This window comes from Phascolarctos cinereus, unplaced genomic scaffold (assembly GCF_003287225.1).
Source record: "Phascolarctos cinereus isolate Bilbo 61053 unplaced genomic scaffold, phaCin_HiC Scaffold_5;HRSCAF=322, whole genome shotgun sequence".
NCBI lineage: Eukaryota > Metazoa > Chordata > Mammalia > Diprotodontia > Phascolarctidae > Phascolarctos > Phascolarctos cinereus.
Window position 1 is genome coordinate 284,420,378 of NW_027555958.1, and position 20,730 is coordinate 284,441,107.

Here is a 20,730-nt window from a genome sequence, read left to right on the forward strand (position 1 = left end):
TAGGCATGGGAAAGTCCATCTTCTAGAGACCGTGGCTCATTTCCCGTCCTGGACTGAGAGTGGGAGATAGGCCTGGGAGAGGAATACCACCATGACAAGATCTTGAATGTCCAGGGAACCACTGTGCTGCATGCCACCAAAGGACACCAAGGCAAGGCTTGGAGAAGACAGACACAGGAGGAGGAAGGATGACTCTATATTGCACCAACACCATGAAACAAAACCCCATTTGCCCCATGCTAGTTACAGCTTTGCCTCTTTTTAAATTTCTATTCTCTCTAGTGTTGGTAGGAAACTTTTTTCTCGAGTTTAACCTCAATAGCCCCCACTGCTGTAATCCGAAATCATAGCAATTATTAGAGCGACAATCATAGGTGTTGCATGAATGTAAATAGGTCTTTCACAGGAGGTTCAGATACCTGACAGGTAAGACTGTAGGGATCAGCAGTAACTTAATCACAGATCAATAAACAAATCCCATCAAATAATTTGAGAGCTGGAGACTCTACTTCTAAGCTGTGCTGCTCATTGACAGTGTTAACTCGTATAATGCCACTCAGTCTTAGTTTACCCATCTGATGTCAGGAAGGACAATCCCATATATGAGGCTATAGATCCCTGTCTTCAATCTTCATAGGGAGAGAGGAAGATCTTTGACTCCTTTCACTATATAAAGAAGGGGAAACTGAGTTACAGAGGCCAGACCCTCTATCCTACCTGTCCATGAGACCAAAGAAAGATCCTCAGAGAAGGATGAGTGTGCTTTGGGGTAGGGCACAACCTCTTTATTTTCTGATAGAACTAAAGCATTCTATTTCAAAATCCAGGCCCTATTTTACCCAAGTCACACTGACTTCTCTCAGTGGGCCTGATCAATAGTGAAGCCCACGCTTACAGCTACCTTGGTCTAGGCTTTGATCTGGGAGTGTGTTAGAGCCTGTTTGAACTGGCTGATTGTAAATTTTCAGGGTGACAAAATGCTTTCGAAATCAGCAAATGCTACAAATCAGAGCTTGATTTATTGTTTTGTTGACTTTTTAGACTTCAGAAAGTGATAAAGAAAATATCAACAATGAAGATTAAACTTAAAAGTATGTCATGTGTAATTTTTTTTTTTAAAGGGGAGAGCTGGCTGTTAAACATTGCTTGGATCAGAACAATATGTCATTGCCTCAAAGGATCTTTTCCATTTCATTTGTGCTCTCTATCTTTTGTTGGAAGACAGGGGATCCTGGAAGAGAGTAGTAAGCTGAGGTCTTTCTTACCTTATAGCCCTGGTTGATGCCATTGATGAACTGGGGGCTCGGGGCATTCCAAGTGAATCGGATGGTTGTAGAATTGATGGCTTCAGCTCGGACATTGCCTGGAGGGACTGTGGGAACTGGGTGGAGGGAGGCAAGAAAGAAATGGGGAAAAGCTTAATGTTAGAGAGGACAAAACTATAGGCCTATTGAAAAAAAAGTAACTAGGTCCATGACTATAATAGGATAAAAAGGACTGTGGACCTGTGATACAGGCATAGGAAACTCCCTAACCAACGTAGGCTGGAATATTCTCTGCAATTTATGACTTTAGAGAGTTTTTAGAGATCTGAAAGGGCAGGTAATTTGCCTAGGGTCACACAGCTAGTATGTGTGAGAGGCAGAACTTGAACGGGGGTCTTCCTGACTGGAGGAAGCATTCTAAACACTATCCAGTACTGACTCTCCCTTGCCTATAATTTTTGCTCAGCTGTTTTTCAGTTGTGTCCAACCCTTTGTATAATAGGTAAAATTTATAGATCTTACATGATCAAATAGAAAGACAACTGGGTTGAGGATTACAGATTTAGAGTGGGTTTGCCTTTAGAGATGCAAGACAAAAACTCCATTTTACAGATGAGAAAACTGAGGCCCACATAGCTTAAATGACTTGTTCCACATCACAGCTAGTAAACTTCAGAGCTGAGATTTGAACTCAAGTCTTTGGACTTTTCATTGTACTACCCTGCTGGAGACTTGGACTTTAAAAACTCTACTCTTAACTTTTAGTGTGGCCTTAGCCAAATCACTTTTACCGTGAGTTAGTTTTCTTCTCTGCAAAACGGGAATAATCACACCAGGCTAATACAGGCCTAATTGGGTGGTTGTGAGTCTAACAGCAATGGATGCAAAAACACTTTGGAGTTAAAAAAAATACAAGGCTAAGACACATAATATTACATAATCTAATTAATATATCAAAATGCATGAAGGAGCTCCAATGTACCCTTCAGCCTTTGTTTTTTCATCTCCACATTCTCCTATTTCTTTATCCCTGAGTTTTCCCACATTCATTCAATAAACATTTATTACGTGCCAGACACCGTGTTAATCATATGTATGAAATGACTAAGGCACTGGTATGTGATGGTAGGAGTAGTCCAGTCAGGAAAAACCAACTTAAAGTGTGCCTGACTTCTCTTCAGGGATGGTGTAAGGAGAGAAGAGTGATAACACAGCATTAAATGAAGACAGATCTCTATCTGGATCAGACCAAGAAATCATAAACTTTGACCTTCACACTCACAAACCCAGACCCCGCCCTCACTCACCTCCCTGCAAGGTCCACTCTGTCACTTTGCTACTGTAGACGCCCAGCCCGGCACTGTTGTAGGCCGCCACTGAGATCTCATAATTGGTCCAGATGATGAGTTCCTCCAGGAGAAGGTTGTTGACATCTGCGTTGGTGATGTTCCTAAACTGGTACCCAACAGGTAAACCAGCTAGGCAGAACCTGGAGAGGCAAAGAACAGAGAGAGCAGGGTGGGACTCTCCCAGAGGCCTTTTTGGATGAACCTTTCAGTTCACATTTTTCTATGGAGAAGGGAGCCCCTGGGCATTTGTTAGTAGCTTGGGACCTTGGAGAAAGACCTGGTCTCTCTTGGTGGGAGAGCATCTAGGAGAGGGAAGATAGCAGTTGGACTGGCCTATTATGGTAAGGGTCTTTGGGCTCCAAGGGGGAGGTCTGATGATGTGTGTTCTGAAATCAGAAAGGCATGTGGACAGGATACTTTGTTACAACTAGGTGATGGGCTCTTTATTCTTCCCACCATAGGTCCAGCTTCGGATGTCTTCTATCTCTAGGCCAGAACCTTCAAAAGTCACCTCATTTCTTCTATTTCCATAGAAGACTATGCTTAACTTAGCTCAGGGTATGGATAGCCTCTTCTGGTCTTAAAGCCTTTACGAGAGGATAACCACCACACCACTTTCTGTCATCCACTTCATATTCCACCAACAAGGAAGTTCCTTTTGATATCTAACCTAGATCCTTCACAGTCTAACCAGAGCCCACTTCTCATTGGGTACTTCTTAAAAGGCGGCCCAGTCTCACAAGAGGACCAGATTAACTTCTTGTCTCACGCAAACAGTAACACCTTCCAGGCAGCACACTGGCATCAGAGTCAGGAAACCTGGGCTCAGCTCCCAGCTCTAATACTTATTAGCTTGGTGACCTTGGAAAGATCATTTACTCACGTGAGCCTCATTTACCTCACCAGTAAATAGGGATAATAATAACCCCGCTGGATTGTGGTGAGTAAAGTGCTCTGTAAACCTTAAAGAGTTATAAAAAGTGAATTATGATTATTGGTATTATAATCGAGAGTAGGAACATGCGGTATGTTTCCAAGAGAGCTCTCAATCTTCTCCAATTTCAAGCTCTTTCTCTGTCTCCCCGGGGGGCTTACCTGATGATATAACCCTTCAGAATGCCGTTTTGATGGCTCTCGGGAGGAGGTTGCCACTGGATCATAATGGATTGGTTGGTCCGGCCACTGGCGATGACATTCTGAGGAGGGGCTGTGGGTGGCTCTTCGGGGAGTGAGACTCTGAGCAGCAAATGTCAAAAAGTACATCTATTCCTTGTCAACTAGTCTAGAAAACAAGCCTTAGAAGACCTAACCCTTTTGTGCCCAAATTCCCAGCAAGTCCCGATTGGTGGATTAGTGGTGACCCCAGTTACCCACTACATCTAGGTCCAGGATCTTGCCCGACATTGATTCACTCCCTGGACATCTCCCCACCAGTCACTATATGCTACTGGCAATGGTCCTGTCATTGCCTTTCCTACCTCCAAATCTGAAACCACAACCAAATTAATGCTGTTATTTTCCTGGAAACATCAGTGGCATCATTTGCCTTTTCTGCACTTTCCAAGCCAAAATATCCTTCCATGGCTGCCACATGTGTATTGTGGAGCAATGGATAGAACAGTTGGATTTGAGTCTGTGAATTCAAATCCTGCCTAAGACTTTTACTAGCTTCATGATCCTGAGAAGTCATTTAACATCTCTTAGACTCAGTTTCCTCAGGTGTAAAATGAGGAGGTGGAACTCAATGGCCTTTAAGGTTTCCTCCAGTTCTAATCTAATCTAAGCTTCCTGAAGGCAAGGACTGTCTTTGTTTTTGTATTTGTATCTCTAGTGCTTGGCATATAGTATGTGCTTAATAAATGCTTTTCCATTCATTCACTCCTGTTTCAGAGTTTTGGGGTTTATTAGGAGGGAAGACATCTGCATTCTAATCTTAGTTCTATACTTGATTTACTATTTGACCTTGGGATCTATCCTAGAGACTAAAGGGGAAGGTAAATGGTACATTGAATAGAGCCCTTGACCTCGAATCAGGAAGACCTGAGTTCAAATACATCCTCAAACACTTACTAGCTGTGTGACCTTGGTCACTTAATCTCTATCTCAGTTTCCTTATCTGTTACCTATCTCCCAAAGTTGTTTTAAAAATCAAATGAGATAAGATTTGTAAAGTGCTTTGCAAACCTTCAGTGTTATAGAAAAAGACTAGCTATTGTTATTTCTCAGATGCAAAATGGATAATTATGTGAATAAATACGGTAATGGGTGATGAAGCACTTGGGAAATAAAATTGTTAAACAAATATACTCAACTCTCATTTAGCAGAAGGACAATCTTTAGTCTTTTAGGGAAAATGAAAAGCCCTTAACCTCAGTTTCCTAGTCTGTAAAATGAGAGCAATAATACCTGCAACAATACCTCAAAGGGTTATTGTGAGGACCAAATGGGATAATTAGTATGCACAGTGTTTTGCAAACCTTAACAGCTCTTAGACTCAGTTTTCTCGTCTGTAAAATGAGGAGGTAGAACTCAATGGCATCTAAAGACTCTTCCAGTTCTAACCTATGGACTATGGACCTAAATGTGATGGACAACTAGGTGACCACCAACCCATCAATTAATTAATAATTATCAATAAGAACTATTACTATATGTTACTATTGAGATAGCATGGCATATGGATAGAGTGCCAGTCAGAAGATCCGGATTCAAGTCTTGTCTCTAATATATACTGGTTGTGTGACATCTGAGCAAGTCACTTAACTTCTCAAACATTCTAGGCAACTCTCTAAAGCAATAAATATAAGAGAAGGTGCTGACCTGCATGAGAAGATGGATTTTTATGTCAATGAAGTCACAGGTCTAGTTTCTGTCTGTCTCCCATTACTATCATTTCCCCATTTATTTCCCAGACCACACTTGGGCAGTTGAATAGGTGGGTAGGTGAGAGGGAGGGAGGGCATGTCTGTCTAGATTACAAATCCAAATAAAGGTTATTTAAACTTACTTGTTTAGGTACCCTAACTTTTCTTTATGCCAATCATTTTTAATAGAAATGTTTCTAAAATTTATTATACCTTTTGTACCTTCTCAGGATCATCAGTATAAATGATAATGATTGTACTGTGCTGCCAGGTTAGCGATATCCTCAAATATTGCTGAGGTGCAGAGGACTGTCTGTCTTCTGCTAAGTGGCCCCATAGTACGAGCCTAATTTTCTTAGTTCTTCTGCATAACTCTCTAAAGATCAGGATGCCCACGATCACTTCTCCCAGAATATAATGTACTTTTAGCAGGTCTTTCTCCTTCTAATTTGCTGATTCTTATCTTCTGTGTACTTTATTTTTTTTTATTTTTATTTTTTAGGCAATTGGGGTTAAGTGACTTGCCCAGGGTCACACAGCTAGTAAGTGTCAAGTGTTTGGTCTGAGGCTGGGTTTGAACTCAGGTCCTCCTGACTTCAGGGCTGATGCTCTATCCACAGCACCACCTAGCTGCCCCTTCTTCTGTGTACTTTAAAATCAAATGGGCAAAGCTGTTAGAATTGTGTGCAAAAGAAGGTTACTGATGTAAGTCAACAGTCCCTAGAGGCACTGAGGGATTAATTCCTGTGGACAAACTACATAAACTTTAGCTCATGGACTTTGTTACAATCATTTCATTGTTGTATTCGATATTGAGACAGCTAGGTGGCACACTGGATAGAACGCTGAACCTAGAGTTAGGAAGACCTGAGTTCAGAATCTGCCTCAGACATTTCCTAGCTATGTGACCCTGGACAAGTCACTTTACCCTGTTTGCCTCAGTTTCCTCATCTGTAAAATGAGCTGGAGAAGTAAATGGCAAACCATTCCAGTATCTTTGCCAAGAAAACCCCAAATGGGGTCACGAAGAGTTAGACATGACTGAAAATGACTGAATTGGATTCAGTGTTGAGACTGCTGGAAGTTTAACCCCTCGAGAAGTGTTTACTGTAAAATTTTTTTTAGGGGAAATGAACATTACTCCATTTGTATTCTTAGGGAAGAAATATTAATTAAATGGCTTTTAATAAATGGTGCTACAGGAGTGGCTAAGTGGCGCAGTGGATAGAGCTCTGGCCTTGGAGTCAAGGGGACCTGAGTTCAAATCCGGCCTCAGACACATAATATTTCCTAGCTGTGTGACTATAGGCAAGTCACTTAACCCCAATCACCTCACCAAAAAAATAAATAAGAATAAAAAAACCAAATGGTGCTACACAAGTTTTTTTGTGGTCATGAAGAATCGGAAACTAAGTGGGTGCCTGTCAGTAGGAATGGTGGGGTAGGGTGGTATGAAGGAAGGAGGGGAGTGATGGGAAGAGCAGGAAACACTTGAATCTTGGTCACTGAGCCTGTATGTGAACAAAATATGGTATATGAAGGGAATTATCTTGCTGTAAGAAATGAAGAAATGGACAGTTTCAGAGGAACTCAGGAAGACTTGTATGAACTCATGCAGAGTGAAATAAACAGAACGAGGAGAACAATTTATACTATAGCAACAACATTGTGAAAACTAACAACTTGGAAAGCCTGAAGATCTCTGATCAGTGCAACGACCAGCTACTACTCCAGCAGACCCACGATTGGAGCATAGCTGGGACTGGAGCACCTGCCTTCTGACAGAGAAGTGAAGCACTAGGTATGCAGCAGGAGACATCCGAAGTGGGAATTTGATTGGCTTGTCTCTGCTTGTTACAAGCAGTTTGTTTTTGTTTTTCAGTGGGGGAGGGGAAGCGGGAGAGAGAAAATTAATGCTTATTAACTGAAAAATACTTAATTAAAAAAAAAAGATGAATAGTGCCATGCTTGGTGCTACACAGAAAGGCCTACAAAAACAGAGACCTCACCCTTTAGGAGCTCATATCCTGCCCATTTCTTTCATCCTTCCTCCCCGTCCTATTATTAGTTCAGATCCATTGAAATTTGCCTATATAATGCAACTGAGATTTAGATCCCTAGGATCTCCTCACCTTTCTGTGTCTTTGCTGAATTGCCCCTTCCCCACGTCGTTGACTGCACAGAGACGGAACTGGTAGGAGCGTGCTGGAACCAGGCCCTTGACCATCACTGAAGTAGACTCGGGATCCACGCTAGGCAAAAGTACTGTCCAGGGGGCATCTTTAGGGGCAGAGGGAGAGCAGGGTGGAGATGATGGTTCCAGTGGAGCCCTGAGATTTCTACCCAAGCTGTGATTACTTTAGGATAGGGGGAAGGACAATGGTCTACCATGTTAACACCACAGCTAGGTCTGGGACATCTAGGGGAGCCTGACCAGATATGGGAAGGGTTGGAATGGGAGGAAGAGCACCAACTAAGAGTTGCATTTTACTAACTGAATTTCATTTTACAAATGCATAGACTCCATGCATGCTATATAAAAATCACTTTTCAAATTAGCGGACATTATTTTGGAGTCCATAGCACTGACACTTTGGTAGAGGAGACTGAGACTATGGGCAAGACATCCCTGCCTGGTCTGCACCATGTTTTTCATATGGTAGAGTCCTGGGCAAAGGAGGATGTGGGGAAGTGAAAGGAGGAGGGTCTTACTGTTCTCCGACATCTCTAGAACATAGTGTATCAGGGGGCTGTTGCCATCGAAGGGCTTGGCCCAAGTCAGATTGATGGAGCGTCTCTCGGCTGTGCTCAGGGTTGCCACAGGATGCTCGGGTGCATGGGGCAACTGACTGGAAGAGAGAAAGTAGGAGAGGAAGTATGGCCATGATACGATAATACTGTAAGGTGATGGTGGGTCATTGGAGTTCTCAGATGGATAGACACTAAGCTTCCAGACAGAGAGTATAGTGGATAGGGTGTTGGACTTGCAGTCAGGAAAACCTAAGTTCAAATCCCACATCAGATACTAGCTGTGTGACCCTGGATAAGTCACTTAATCTTTATTAGCCTCAGTTTCCTTAACTGTAAAAATAGGTATAATCATAACACCCACCTCCTAGGGTCATGAAGATCAGATGAGATAATAGATGTAGAGTGCTTTGGCGACTATATAAGTGCTAGGTATTTATTATTATTATTATTATTATTATCATTATCATTATTATCCCAGGGGGAGGGGTTATGTTAAGGCAAGAAGAGTCTCTTTTATTTCACCTGCTCCTTCTAAAGTACTCATCCTTGGAAACCAGTTGCCCTGCCTATCCACAATGATGCCTGGTTACATCACCACAAGTAGCCTATAGTTATTAATGCATACTTGCTTAATGAGATTGAGATAGAACTAGAACTAAGGGTAGGCAAGGTGGGCATCTGCTCAGGGTGCAATATACAGGGGGTATAATAATGGAAACTTTGAATATTCCCTAAGATAAATGTGAAATCAGGAGTCAAGTTTCCCTTTGCTTATTATACTGCATATAGCCACAGGGCTGTCCCTTAGAAAAATCACCCATCTGGTGTGGGTGGGTGTTACAATGACTTTTTATAAATACACATATTTTTAATGCCAGGAAATCCCACCCTCCAAGGCAAAAATAAGTGTTGAGTCACAGTGAAAGCTTTAAGCCTCCAGTGGCAAGTAACATAATGAAGGGACAATGCACAAATTTTGCCTGGGATGTACTAATGCCTTATCATGGCGAGGGCACAGATAACATGATTTGGGTGTCTTTTGGGATGGGATAGAAGGAAGACAGGCAGACTAGTGCTGGGAGCTGGTGCATGAGAGCTTGGTGAGGACCTTGCTCCAAGCCTTCCCTGAGCTGCCCAAGCCTCACTTGCAGGGGCAGGCAGGGTATCCTTACCGGACTCGTAGGTAGGCGCTTCGGGAGTCGTTACCTCCTGCAGACAGGACCCTGCAGGTGTAGGTGCCGATGTCACCTGACCAGGTCTGTGAGATGTGCAGAGAGCCATTCTTGTCCAGGCGCATGCGAGGAGTGCTGTCCACACTAATCATTGCTCCGTCCTTTTCCCAGACGTACCTAGTAGAGGCAAAAAAAATGGACCTGTCAGAGTCAAGTGATGGGGATGATGTTATGCTGGAATCTGCTGACCCGTGGTCTTCCTTCTGAGAGATACGCTTCAGGGCGGGACAGTTTTCCCAAAGCAGGCTGACTCCAACCTACTGAGGTTGCTGGGCAGTTTCCACGGGCTTGGTCTGGATATAATTTAGGGCCAGAAATTATATTAGAGATCACTTAATCAAATCTCTTCATTTTACAGAGTAGGAAAATGAGGCGCAGATAGGTGAAATTGACCAAGGTCATATGCAATGATATAGCATCAGATCCAGGTCCCCGAAGCTCCAGATTCAGTATTCTTTATGCTACACTACACCATTCTTTAAATCTAATTTCAGTCCCTCATGCTCAGATGCTAAGTTGGTTACTCCTTCTTACCAGAAATAGCTGTCTTGCTGGCAGGTCATGGTGCCTGAAATTTCACCATCAGAGCAGATTCCTTAATTAAGAAATTCTCCACTGTAAAAATGTAAATCTCCCTGGAGAATTACCATATTAAGGTATTACTTGTCCTTTAGATCTTAATTCAAGCCCTGGACAGAACATTACTGTTTTGGCCAAAGGCTACCACAGGACTTCCAGAATAAAGATCAGAAACAAATTCTTTATAGAAGAAGTTAAACATTTCAGAAAGAACAAGATAAAAATTTCTGAGTGTATAAGGAAATGAGATCTTAGAGTTGGTTTTAATTGAGAAATCATTAGACCAATTCATGGCATGTCTGGACAAGGGGTTAGAACTGTCTAAAACAACTATTTTCACTTTTGAGGTATCTGGTAAAAATCAATCAATCCATCCAATAACAACCATTTATTTAGTCCTACTATGTGCCAGATGCCACAAAGAGAGAGACTTGAGAAATTATATATGTGGCATATCAGACAGCTTGTAACTTACATTTTGCAGAATTGTTTTTGAGTGAATATCATCAGCAAACTCAACATTGAATGCAGGCCTTACGTATCTACCTAATATGTACGGTTTTATTGTAAAGTGACCCTGAGAATTTCTAAATACACCAAGGGCAGAATAGGAGGCAATGTTGAAGCTTGTCTAATTCAGGGGCCCTGAAAATGCATGTTTGGTGGGCTGTATTTCCTGGGGTACAAGTTGTATTCTCCTTTAACTGTGGCCATGTAAATGCTCTGGAATAGAACTGTCATAGAAATATAAGGCCATAGAGCTGATCAGTCCAGACCCCTCATTTGCATTTAGGAATGAGGAAGCCAAGGCTGGGGGAGAGAAGAGACTGACTCAAGGTTACTAGGTGGCCAGTAGTTCAGCTGAAGCTGGAACTCAAGGCTCCTGCCTTCCGAGTCTTCTGATCTTTTCTCCACACCCGGATGTCTCAACATTTGAGCTTCAGATAAAGGGGGGGAAGTTAAAAGATTCCCAGATTTGGAAGCAGAGAACCTGGGTCAAAGTCCTGCCTCTGTTATTGGTGCCACCTTGGGCCCTCACCTTCTCTGGGTCTCAGTTTGCTCATCTCTAAAGTCCTCAGCAGAGCATTCTATGTCCTCCGATTTTATGGTGATGGTTGATTGGCCATTGGCAAATCAATCAACTTTTTTGAATCTTGCTTTCTTGATCTAGAAAATGGGTATGATAACACTTGTACTACCTATTACAATGGACTGTTGTGAGGAAAGTGCTTAGTAAACCAGAGTGTTGCTGAGATGTGAGCTGCTGCTATTGATGACCTTCAGAGGGATAGGGATGATGATGATGATGATGATGACGACCCTCAGGAACACAAGTTCTTAAGTAAGGGGAGGAGGATGGTCCAAGGATAGATCTCCAAGGATTTTGGATGGAAAAAATGATATTTGTATTTCAGTATAATTAGTTTCCTTTGTAATTCTATGTATTTCAAAACATTATTCTGAGAGGGGTCCATAGTTTCCACCAGACTGCCAGAGGGAGTCCATGACACAAAGAATATTTAAGAATCCTTGCTCTATAACCACATGTAAAAATATATGCTTGGAACGGTCAGTAATGGGGCATCTGATGCAAAGAGATAAACCTGGGAAATTAGGTATCTGGCAATGTCAGTCAATAATTAACTTTTGTTAATTATTGTTTGTTATTATTTGTATTGTTTATTATTTGTTTTTATATTATTTATTAATTATTAATGTGGATATCAGTATACTCAAAAACCTCTACTGTGTATCTAGGCCTGCAGTTAGGAAGACTTAACTTCTGGAGTTCAAATATGGTCTCAGACACTTTCTAGCTGTGTGACCCTGGTCAAGTCACTTCACCCTGTTTGCCTCAGTTTCCTCATCTGTAAAATGAGCAGGAGAATGAAATGGCAAACTACTCCAATATCTTTGCCGAGAAAACCCCAAACAGGGTCACGAAGAGTCAGATATGACTGAAACGAATGAACAAGCACAACCTGTTATTAGAGGCAGTGTTGCACAGTGGCTAGAGAACCAGTCTCAAAGCCAGGCACACCTGGGTTCAAGTCTGGCCTTTGGTATGTAATTGATTGTGTAATCCTGGACAAGACATTTAGCCTTTCAGTGATCTGGGCAACTTGGAGACTATAAATTGCAGAGAAAGTGCTGACTTATATTGGGAAAGGGAAGTTTCCTGTACCAAAGATATCACAAATCCAGTTCCTATTCCCTAATGATATTCACATTTTGTGGATTAGGAAATCAATATCTAGGTAAACAATATATTTTTATCAAAAACCCAGTAAAAGTTATTAGGACCTGCTTGAGCTATGGACCTGTGAGTCCCAGTTAGAACCATCCCATAAGACCTCTAGATTTTTGTAATTGGATAGGATACAATTTTGGTAAGTGGTCCCCAGGAAAATCTTCTTTACATTTAACATTTTTAATGGCCAAATGAATGCAGGTACTGAGAGGAGATCTAATTCTGCTCAGGTTACAGCTGCTGGGGATGTCGGATGAAGCAAATGAGAATATTTTTAAGGAAGTTGCTTTATATGGTGTTTAGATCAGTAAGCTAGGTAGTGCTAGAGTATGGGATGGGGGATGGGAGAGTGATGGCTTTGGAGTCAGAAAGACCTGGATTCAGGACTAGCCTCTGACATGTGGCCTGTGTGATTCTGGGCAACCTCAATCTCTTTCAGCCTCAGTTTCCTCACCTGTAAAATGGATATGATAATAGCATCCACCTCCCTGGGTTGTTAGGAAGATCAAATGAAATAATCCTTATAAAGCACTTTGCAAGCCCTAATTTCAGTCATTTTCAGTCATGTCTGACTCTTCTTGACCCCATTCAGGGTTTTCTTGGCAAAGATACTGGAGTGGGTGTGCCATTTCCTTCTCCAACTCCTTTTACAGATGAGGAAACTGAGGCAAACAGGGTTAAGTGACTTGCCCAGGGTCACACAGCTAGTAAGTGTCTGAAGCCAGATTTGAACTCAGGAAGATGAATCTTCCTGACTCTAGGCCTGGCACTCTATTCACTGAGCCACCTAGCTGCCCCAAAGTGCTAATGAATTGCTGCTTTGCATTGGTGGAGGGAATTTCTACCCAAGAGTCTCTCACCCTGATAAAGTCAAAGGTCTGGAGGAAAATATATTCTGCATTCCATCCCAGTCCCCTACTTCTATATTACTGCTAAACTGGGCCACTGCTTGACCTTGGGAAAGGTTCAGAGCATGAGTCAAGGCTATTATCCTTGACTAGTCTTCCAATGTGCCAATTAGCTAAGAGCAAATTTTGAGAGTGCATAGAGAGGAAAAGTAGTTCCTGACACTCATACAATGATAATATTTTGGGGTGCCAATTCTTCCTTGTTATGCTAATAATGGTGGTGAGGCAGGCTCCTATCAAAGAAAAGAATGGGTTGGGTCCAGACTGGTTCCTGCTGTCCTCATTGGTTGTTTAGGTCGGTGAGGCCTAGACAGTGTTCTCTCCTCTGTCAAGTAAGGTGCTTGGATTAGATTCAAAGTCCTCCTTTCCCGACTTTTTAGCCTCAACCCCCCCCCCCCCAGCATGTACTCTGATCTAGTGACACCGGTCTCCAGGTTGTTCCACAAACAAGACACTGTTATCACTAGGTTCCTGGCATTTTCTCTGGCTGTCCCCTCTGCCTGGAATGCTCCCCCGTTTCCAGGTTATTTCCTATTTATTTTGCACGTAGCATAATTTGTATATATCTGTTTGCATATCCCTCCACCTCCCTCTAAAAACTCAGTAAAATTAAACAACAGCATTAAGATAGACTTCATATGATATAGCTTACTGTATTATTCGGAACGCCAGAATTCCTTAGACTTTTGGGAAATTCGCTGTGGGTGACTTTGGGCTTAAATAACCTTCACAATTTCTACTGCTCTGCTGCCTCCCTAAACGTGGATATAAACAATTATTCCAGGAAGCTGTCTTGCCTTCTGTTGCCCATCTCATGGGGACATTACAGGCTGAGGTGACTTATATTACCCTTTGGGCCAATACTTCTGAGTTCCCTGGAACCCTGGTGCTCTAGTAGATGTGAATAGGAGAACACTTTGATGCTAGCAATATCTTCCTCTTTAAAATATTAAATGTCAAATTATGTGGAAAGAGTACTGGGTATGGACTCAGAGAAGACCTGAGTTCAAATCCTGACCCTGCCACTTACTGTTCATGTGACCTTGAGCAAGTCACTTAATTGCTTTTGGCTTTAGTTTCTTCATCTGTAGTCCACCAATAAGCATTTAGTATGCCCTAGGTGGCACAGTGGATAGAGTACCAGATTTAGAGTCAGGAAGATTCTTCTTTGAGAGTTCAAATCTGGCCTCAGGCACTTACTAGCTGTGTGACCTTGGGCAAGTCACTTAACTCTGTTTGCCTCAGTTTTCTTATCTATAAAATAAGCTGGAGAAAGGAAATGGAAAACCACTCCAGTATCTCTGACAAGAAAACCCCAAATGGGGTCACAGAAAGTCAGACATGACTGAAAAATGACTTAACTTAGAAGCCCTTACTATATATACCAGACTCTGTATTAAGTGCTTTGGATACAAAGAAAAAGCAAAAGTAGTCCCTGACCTCAAGGAGCTTACATTCTAATGAGGGAAACAACATATCTGTAAGCACAAGAAAAATATAGACCTACTACATCTAGGTCACCATTAATGAGAAGAATAAATATCCTGAAGTGGTCACATTATTTGAATTTACATTGCCTATATTCATTGGGCTGGAAGCAATGGCCATATCTTAAAAAATTATAACTTTGAATAGTGTGAATGCCAATACACGTTATCCTTTCTGGGGATTCATTCTTCACACTGATTGAGAACTAGCTGTAGACAGAAGGGAGCATTGAGGGGGAAGGTGCCAGCAGCTTGGAAACTGGGAAAGATCCCTTGGATTCTAAGATGAGGAGGGAGACTATAATAAGATGAGGTAGGGGACACAGCCCAGTATAGCTGGATGATAGAGTGCAGGGAAGGTTGTAATGTAATTAAAAGACTAGAAATGTAGGAAGTAGCCAAGTTGTGAAGGGCTTTGAATGCCAGACATGGGTTTTGGACCTTAAAGGCTCTCAATCTATGATCCTATTATCCTATATCAAAGATGCTTATTACATTTGGTTATTTTTCAGTATGAAAAACAGAATTAATTGTCCTGATTCTACATTAAAATGTCTGTGACCTCCCATATATTCTGTTAGTCCCGCTTGAAGAAATTTTAGAGATCATCTTTTAAAACTCTTTGTTTTATAGATGAGGAAATGAAGGCCTGGAAAAGTTAAATGACTTGTCCAAGGTCACATAAAGGTTAAGTGTTAGGGCTGGGATGCAAACCTAGATTTCCTGACTCCAGGTCCAGTATACCATCTTGTTTCCCTATTCCATGCCTGCCAGATTCTCCAACCTCCATCCACCTTTATGGATTTGGTTAATATATTTCAAGCTCAAAACTGTTCTTGGGTCAAAGTAATTTGGGAAACTCTGCTTTAGATTAACAAGAGCAAAACGTCCTCTCCCCCAGGCTCCCACCCATTAGCTATCAAGTGTCATGTGCCAGGTGACCACTAGATGGCATTCCAGGGTTGGAGTTTTCTCTGGGGATTGTTTCTAAAAAAGATGGGGTGGGGAGGTGGGGGCTTCACAAATGGGGGCCCACTACCCATCCTGCCCTGCTGTCCACTGCTGTGGTGTCGATATTGCCCCATAAAATATTCAGAGATGTAAAATTTAGGGAGTATTAATTTTTAAGAGAGGAGTTAAATTTTTTACTGGGTTTTATGAGATGGAGGGAGAGGCACAGATAGTGAGAGATTTCTTCATGATTCTGAGCTCCTGGCCCTGGCAGGGTTTATCTTTCTGGCTTGTTTACCACAGATAACAGCATCATAGGTTTATAAGCTTACAGGGTCTTAGATACTGAGCTAGAGGGGAGCTTGGAGGCCATTGTGTCCAATCCCCAGTTACACAGATGAGGAAACTGAGGCCCAGAGAGGTTCAGTGATTTGTCCCAGCTGGTAGGTGTCTGAGATGGGATTCGAATCTGGGTCTTCCTGTCTCCAAGTGCAGAGCCCTGTACACCAGTTAGAAGCAAGCAGATGACCAATGTATCATCGCCCTGGAGCCAGAAAGAGCCTTAGATCACTAAGATTAGGAGAGATTAAGTGATTTGTCCAAGGTCACACAGGGAGCAGAGTCAAGATTTGAACCTGCAACTTCCAACTCCAAATCTAGCACTCCTTCCAAACACCATGCTGAGTTGGAGAGGAAGAGAGGATCTTGGCTTCAGGCCCTTCTTGTCCTACAGACTAAGTAAAAAAGCAAGAGAGGAAGGAGAGACAGAGAAAAGAAACAGAAATAGAATGATAGGATTTAGAGTTGGAAAAAGACCTTTAGAGATCATCAAATAATTGTGCTTAGCACAGTGCCTGGTACATAAGTAGGCGCTCAATACATGCTTGTTTCCTTTCTAATATCTAGTGTTTGTATAGTGCTTTTCAAATATTTTATCATTTGATCCTCCCAACAACCCTAGGAGGTAGACACTACTATTATCTCCATTTTATGGATGAGGAAACTGAGGCAGAGAGAGGTTAAAGGATTTTTTCAAGGTCACAGAGTTGGTAAGTGTCTGAGGCTAGATTTGAACTCAGGTCTTCCCGACTGCAGACCCCCCCAGCCCCGCTCTATCCACTGCACCATCTGGTAGGTTTTTTTCCCCTCTGTTTCTACTTCCCCTGTTACTATTTTCCTACTCTCCTATCCCTTTTCCCCCCTTCATTCAGTGGAATGCAGTGCCTTTTGATTCAATTCAAATCAACTCAATTAGTATTTATTAAGTGCTTACTATGAGCTCAACATTGGGCTTAGTTAGACTCAAAGCCCCATGGGTATTGCTTGACCCCACTGGAGACATGACCATTTCATTTTAATTCTACAGGACACCTATGGTATCTGGTATCATTGTCCCTGGAGTCTTGTCTTACCCCACCCACTCCCAGCCATCGACGGAGGTACCTGACAGCCACGCTGGGGTCATGGGTCACACCACATGTCATGAAGGCCTTGGTGCCCTTGATGACGCTCTGGTCCTGGGGAGCCATGGTGATGCGCGTCCGGGCTGAAAGGCAGAGGCAGTAATAGGAGTGAGCAGGGATGTAAAAAGATACAAAGAGGAGAATGTGTTGTTTGATGGAGCCAGGTGGGTGGGTGAGTAACACAGATGGATACTGCTGTAGTCTGTGGACACTGCCTATAAAGAGCTAAAATAACGACAGTCACAAGATTTTGGATAAGTAAACCATTTTTATATACTACTTTTACTTTCAAAGCAATTTCACAACTATTTTCTCATCTTATCTTACCCATCCTTACAAATTCCTTGTTGTAGATTGAGACATATATTTTTTGGACATGGCCAATGTGGGAATTTGTTTTGCATATTTGTTATGAGTTTTCTTTTCTTTTCTTTTCTTTTTTTTCAATTGAGGGAAGTGGAATGAAGAAAAAAACAGATTTTTGTTCATTAAAAAAAATTAAATTAAATGAGAAAAAAATGAAACCGATACTTGCCCGCCCCAACCAACAAATTTCGTGTTGTCCTAAGTTCTTTCTGTGGTAGGACGTGGAAGGAATGATTCCCTCCATTAAAGGTGGGGAAACTGAGACAGCTAACAAGAAGAGGGGATAGAGCACTGGTCCTGGAGCCTGAAAGACCTGAGTTCAAATCCAGCCTCAGATACTTACTAGCTATGTGACCTTGGGGAAGTCACCTAACTTCTACCTCCCTCCATTTCCTCAACTGTGAATTAGGGCTAATAATAGCACCTATCTCCCAAGGTTGTTGTAAGGTCAAATGAGATAGTATAGGTAAAATGCTTAGCATTGTGCCTGGCATATAGTAGGTGCTTAATAAATGTTTGTCTCCTTCCTTCCAACTTTCCACCCCAAACCAAGAATCCTTTCTCCAATCCATTCAGATATAATAAACATTTATTGAGCACTGACAATGGGCCAGGCACCACTGGAGCTACAATGATGAAACAAATAAACAGAGCTCCTGCCCTCAAGCAGCTTATATCCTACCTGGGGATAAAACATTTAACTAGGTCAATGTTGTATGTAATTATTTCAGGATGGAAAGAATACTAACACCTAAGGGGATCAGGAAAGGCTACCATACTCTTGTCACTATTCAGTCATTTTCAGTCATGTCTGACTCTCCATAACCCCATCTGGGATTTTCTTGGCAAAGATACCAGAATGGTTTGCCATTTCCTTTTCCAGCTCATTTTACAGATGAGGAAACTGAGGCAAACAGATTGCCCAGGATCACACAGCTAAAAAGTGTCTGAGGCCAGATTTGGACTCAGGAAGAGGACTCTTCCTGACTCCAGGCCCAGCACACATTGTGCCACACAGCTGCCCTAATTCTCTCAGTAGCCTCTTGCATTTTCGGACAGATCTAATTATCAGAACATTTGTCCTCATACTGAGTTGATAATGGTGGTTGAGAAGATGACGATGATAATAAGAATGCCTTACATTTTTTTTTAAGGCAATTGGGGTTAAATGACTTGCCCCGGGGTCACACAGCTAGTGTTTGGTCTGAGGCTGCATTTGAACTCAGGTCCTCCTGACTTCAGGACCCATGCTCTATCCACTGCGCCACCTAGCTGCCTCCATGAGTACCTTACATTTGAAGAGCCTCTGCCTCTCTCTGACTTATTCAGTGAGCGTATGTCTGTCTGCTGGAGTTAAACAGCCAGAGCAAAGTTGTACCCATTCTGTATGCCAGACCTTCAAATATTTGAGGAAAGCTATCATGGTCCTCCTTTACAGGCTAAACTTCTCCAAACTTTCAACTGTTTCACACATAACATGGCTTGTAGACCCTTCACTATAATAATAACAGGGGCAGCCAGATGGTACAGTGGTTAGAGCACTGGCCCTGAAGTCAGGAGGACCTGAGTTCAAATCCAGCCTCAGACCAAACACTTGACATGTACTAGCTGTGTGACCCTGAGTAAGTCACTTAACCCCAATTACCTAAAAAAAAAAAGCGTGGTAGCCCTTCCTGATCCTCTTAGCTGTGTGACCCTGGGCTAGTCACTTAACCCAATTGCTTCCAAAATTATAAAAAATAATAATAGTAATAACAACCACTAATACATAACATTTTAAAGTTTAATAAAGTGGTTTACATATGTTATCTCATTTGATCCTTACCACAATCCTGTTACGTGGGTATTATTGTTATCCTGATTTTTACAGATGAGGATACTGAGTCTGAGGAAGGTTAAGTGACTTGCTGGAGTCACACAGCTAGGAGGTGTCTTGAGGTGGGATTTGAACTCAGGTCTCCTCCTCTGGACATCTGCTAGTTTATCACTGTCCCTCTGAAGACGTCCCACAGAACAGGAGTGAAGAAATGAATTCTGCCGTCTGTTATCATTACACTGATTGGCCCAAACACTGAGACTGTCTCTTCCCTGTTTTCCCTTTGAATCCAAGCAGCTCAGAAAGGCTTTTTTAAAAAAAACAAAACAAAACAAAACAAAACTCTAGCATATCTGGCAAACTTCAGCTCATTCGGGGCCTTCACCTCCCTGATATTATTCTTACAGGCCTATGACGTTCTTTCGTACTCATCCTTCGTCAGATGGCCTTCCTTCCACCTTTTGTACATACAATACGTGTTCACTCAAAACCTGAGCTAATGTGATCTTGGACTGACTTAAGATCGGCATATTGTCCAGAAGGAAGAAGGTCAGAGTCCTGTGATATGCTGCCTTTGAGACTCGATCCAGAATACAGTGTATAGTTCTAGGTACCATATTTTAGGCAGGATGCTGACAAATTTGAGGACACCCAAAGAGTAAGGGGCTAAAGACCATGCCATGTGAAGACTGCTTGAACTGTCTAGCTTGGAGAGGCAAATATTTAGGGGAAATGTGACAGTTGTCAGCTATCTGAAAGGGAGGAGGGAAGAAACGGAGCAAGCATCTTTTAAAAAAAATTATAAATTTTTTTGGGAGCAACCTGAGTTAAATGACTTGCCCAGGATCACACAGCTAGTAAATATCTGTATTTAGATTTGAACTCAGGTCCTCCTGACTCCAGGACCAATGTTCTATCCCTTGTACCACCTAGCTGCCCAAGAACAAACATTTTATTGAGTGATTACTACGTTCCTGGTAGGGGCAGCTAGGTGGTACAGCACATAGAGCACCAGGTCTGGAATCAGGAAGACCTGAATTCAAATCTGCCCTCAGATGCTTACTAGCTAGCTCTGTGACCTTGGGCAAGTCACTTAACCTCTGCCTAGGAGGCAGCTAGATGACTCAATGAGGAGGACTTGAGTTCAAATCCAGCCTCAGATACTTACTAGCAGTGTGACCTTGGGCAAATCACTTAACCTTAGTTTGCCTTAATACACTGGAGAAGTAAATGGCATTCCATCCAGTAGCTTTGCCAAGAAAAGCCCATGGACAGTATGATCCATGATGTCATGGAGAATCAGATATAACTGCATGGCTAAACAATAACATGTTCCAGGCACTGTGCTAAGGTGCCTTTACAAATACCACCTCATGTGATTCTCTCAACAGTCCTGGGAAGTAGGTGCTATTATTATCTCCATTTTACAGATGAGGAAACCAAGGTAG

The 20,730-nt window shown here is 42.2% G+C and overlaps 1 protein-coding gene across 1 annotated transcript in view; it reads right to left on the reverse strand.

The window, feature by feature from the left end:
* Positions 1–20,730, reverse strand: part of SDK2 (sidekick cell adhesion molecule 2) — a 453,394-nt gene that overhangs the window by 106,630 nt on the left and 326,034 nt on the right. The window contains exons 12-18 of the mRNA XM_021002493.2: positions 17,081–17,183; positions 9,402–9,578; positions 8,191–8,327; positions 7,611–7,758; positions 3,710–3,850; positions 2,573–2,754; positions 1,266–1,381 (exon numbers count right to left, since the gene is read on the reverse strand). Coding sequence (XP_020858152.1) covers positions 1,266–1,381; positions 2,573–2,754; positions 3,710–3,850; positions 7,611–7,758; positions 8,191–8,327; positions 9,402–9,578; positions 17,081–17,183 — 1,004 coding nt within the window. The remainder of the gene's footprint in view (positions 1–1,265; positions 1,382–2,572; positions 2,755–3,709; positions 3,851–7,610; positions 7,759–8,190; positions 8,328–9,401; positions 9,579–17,080; positions 17,184–20,730) is intronic.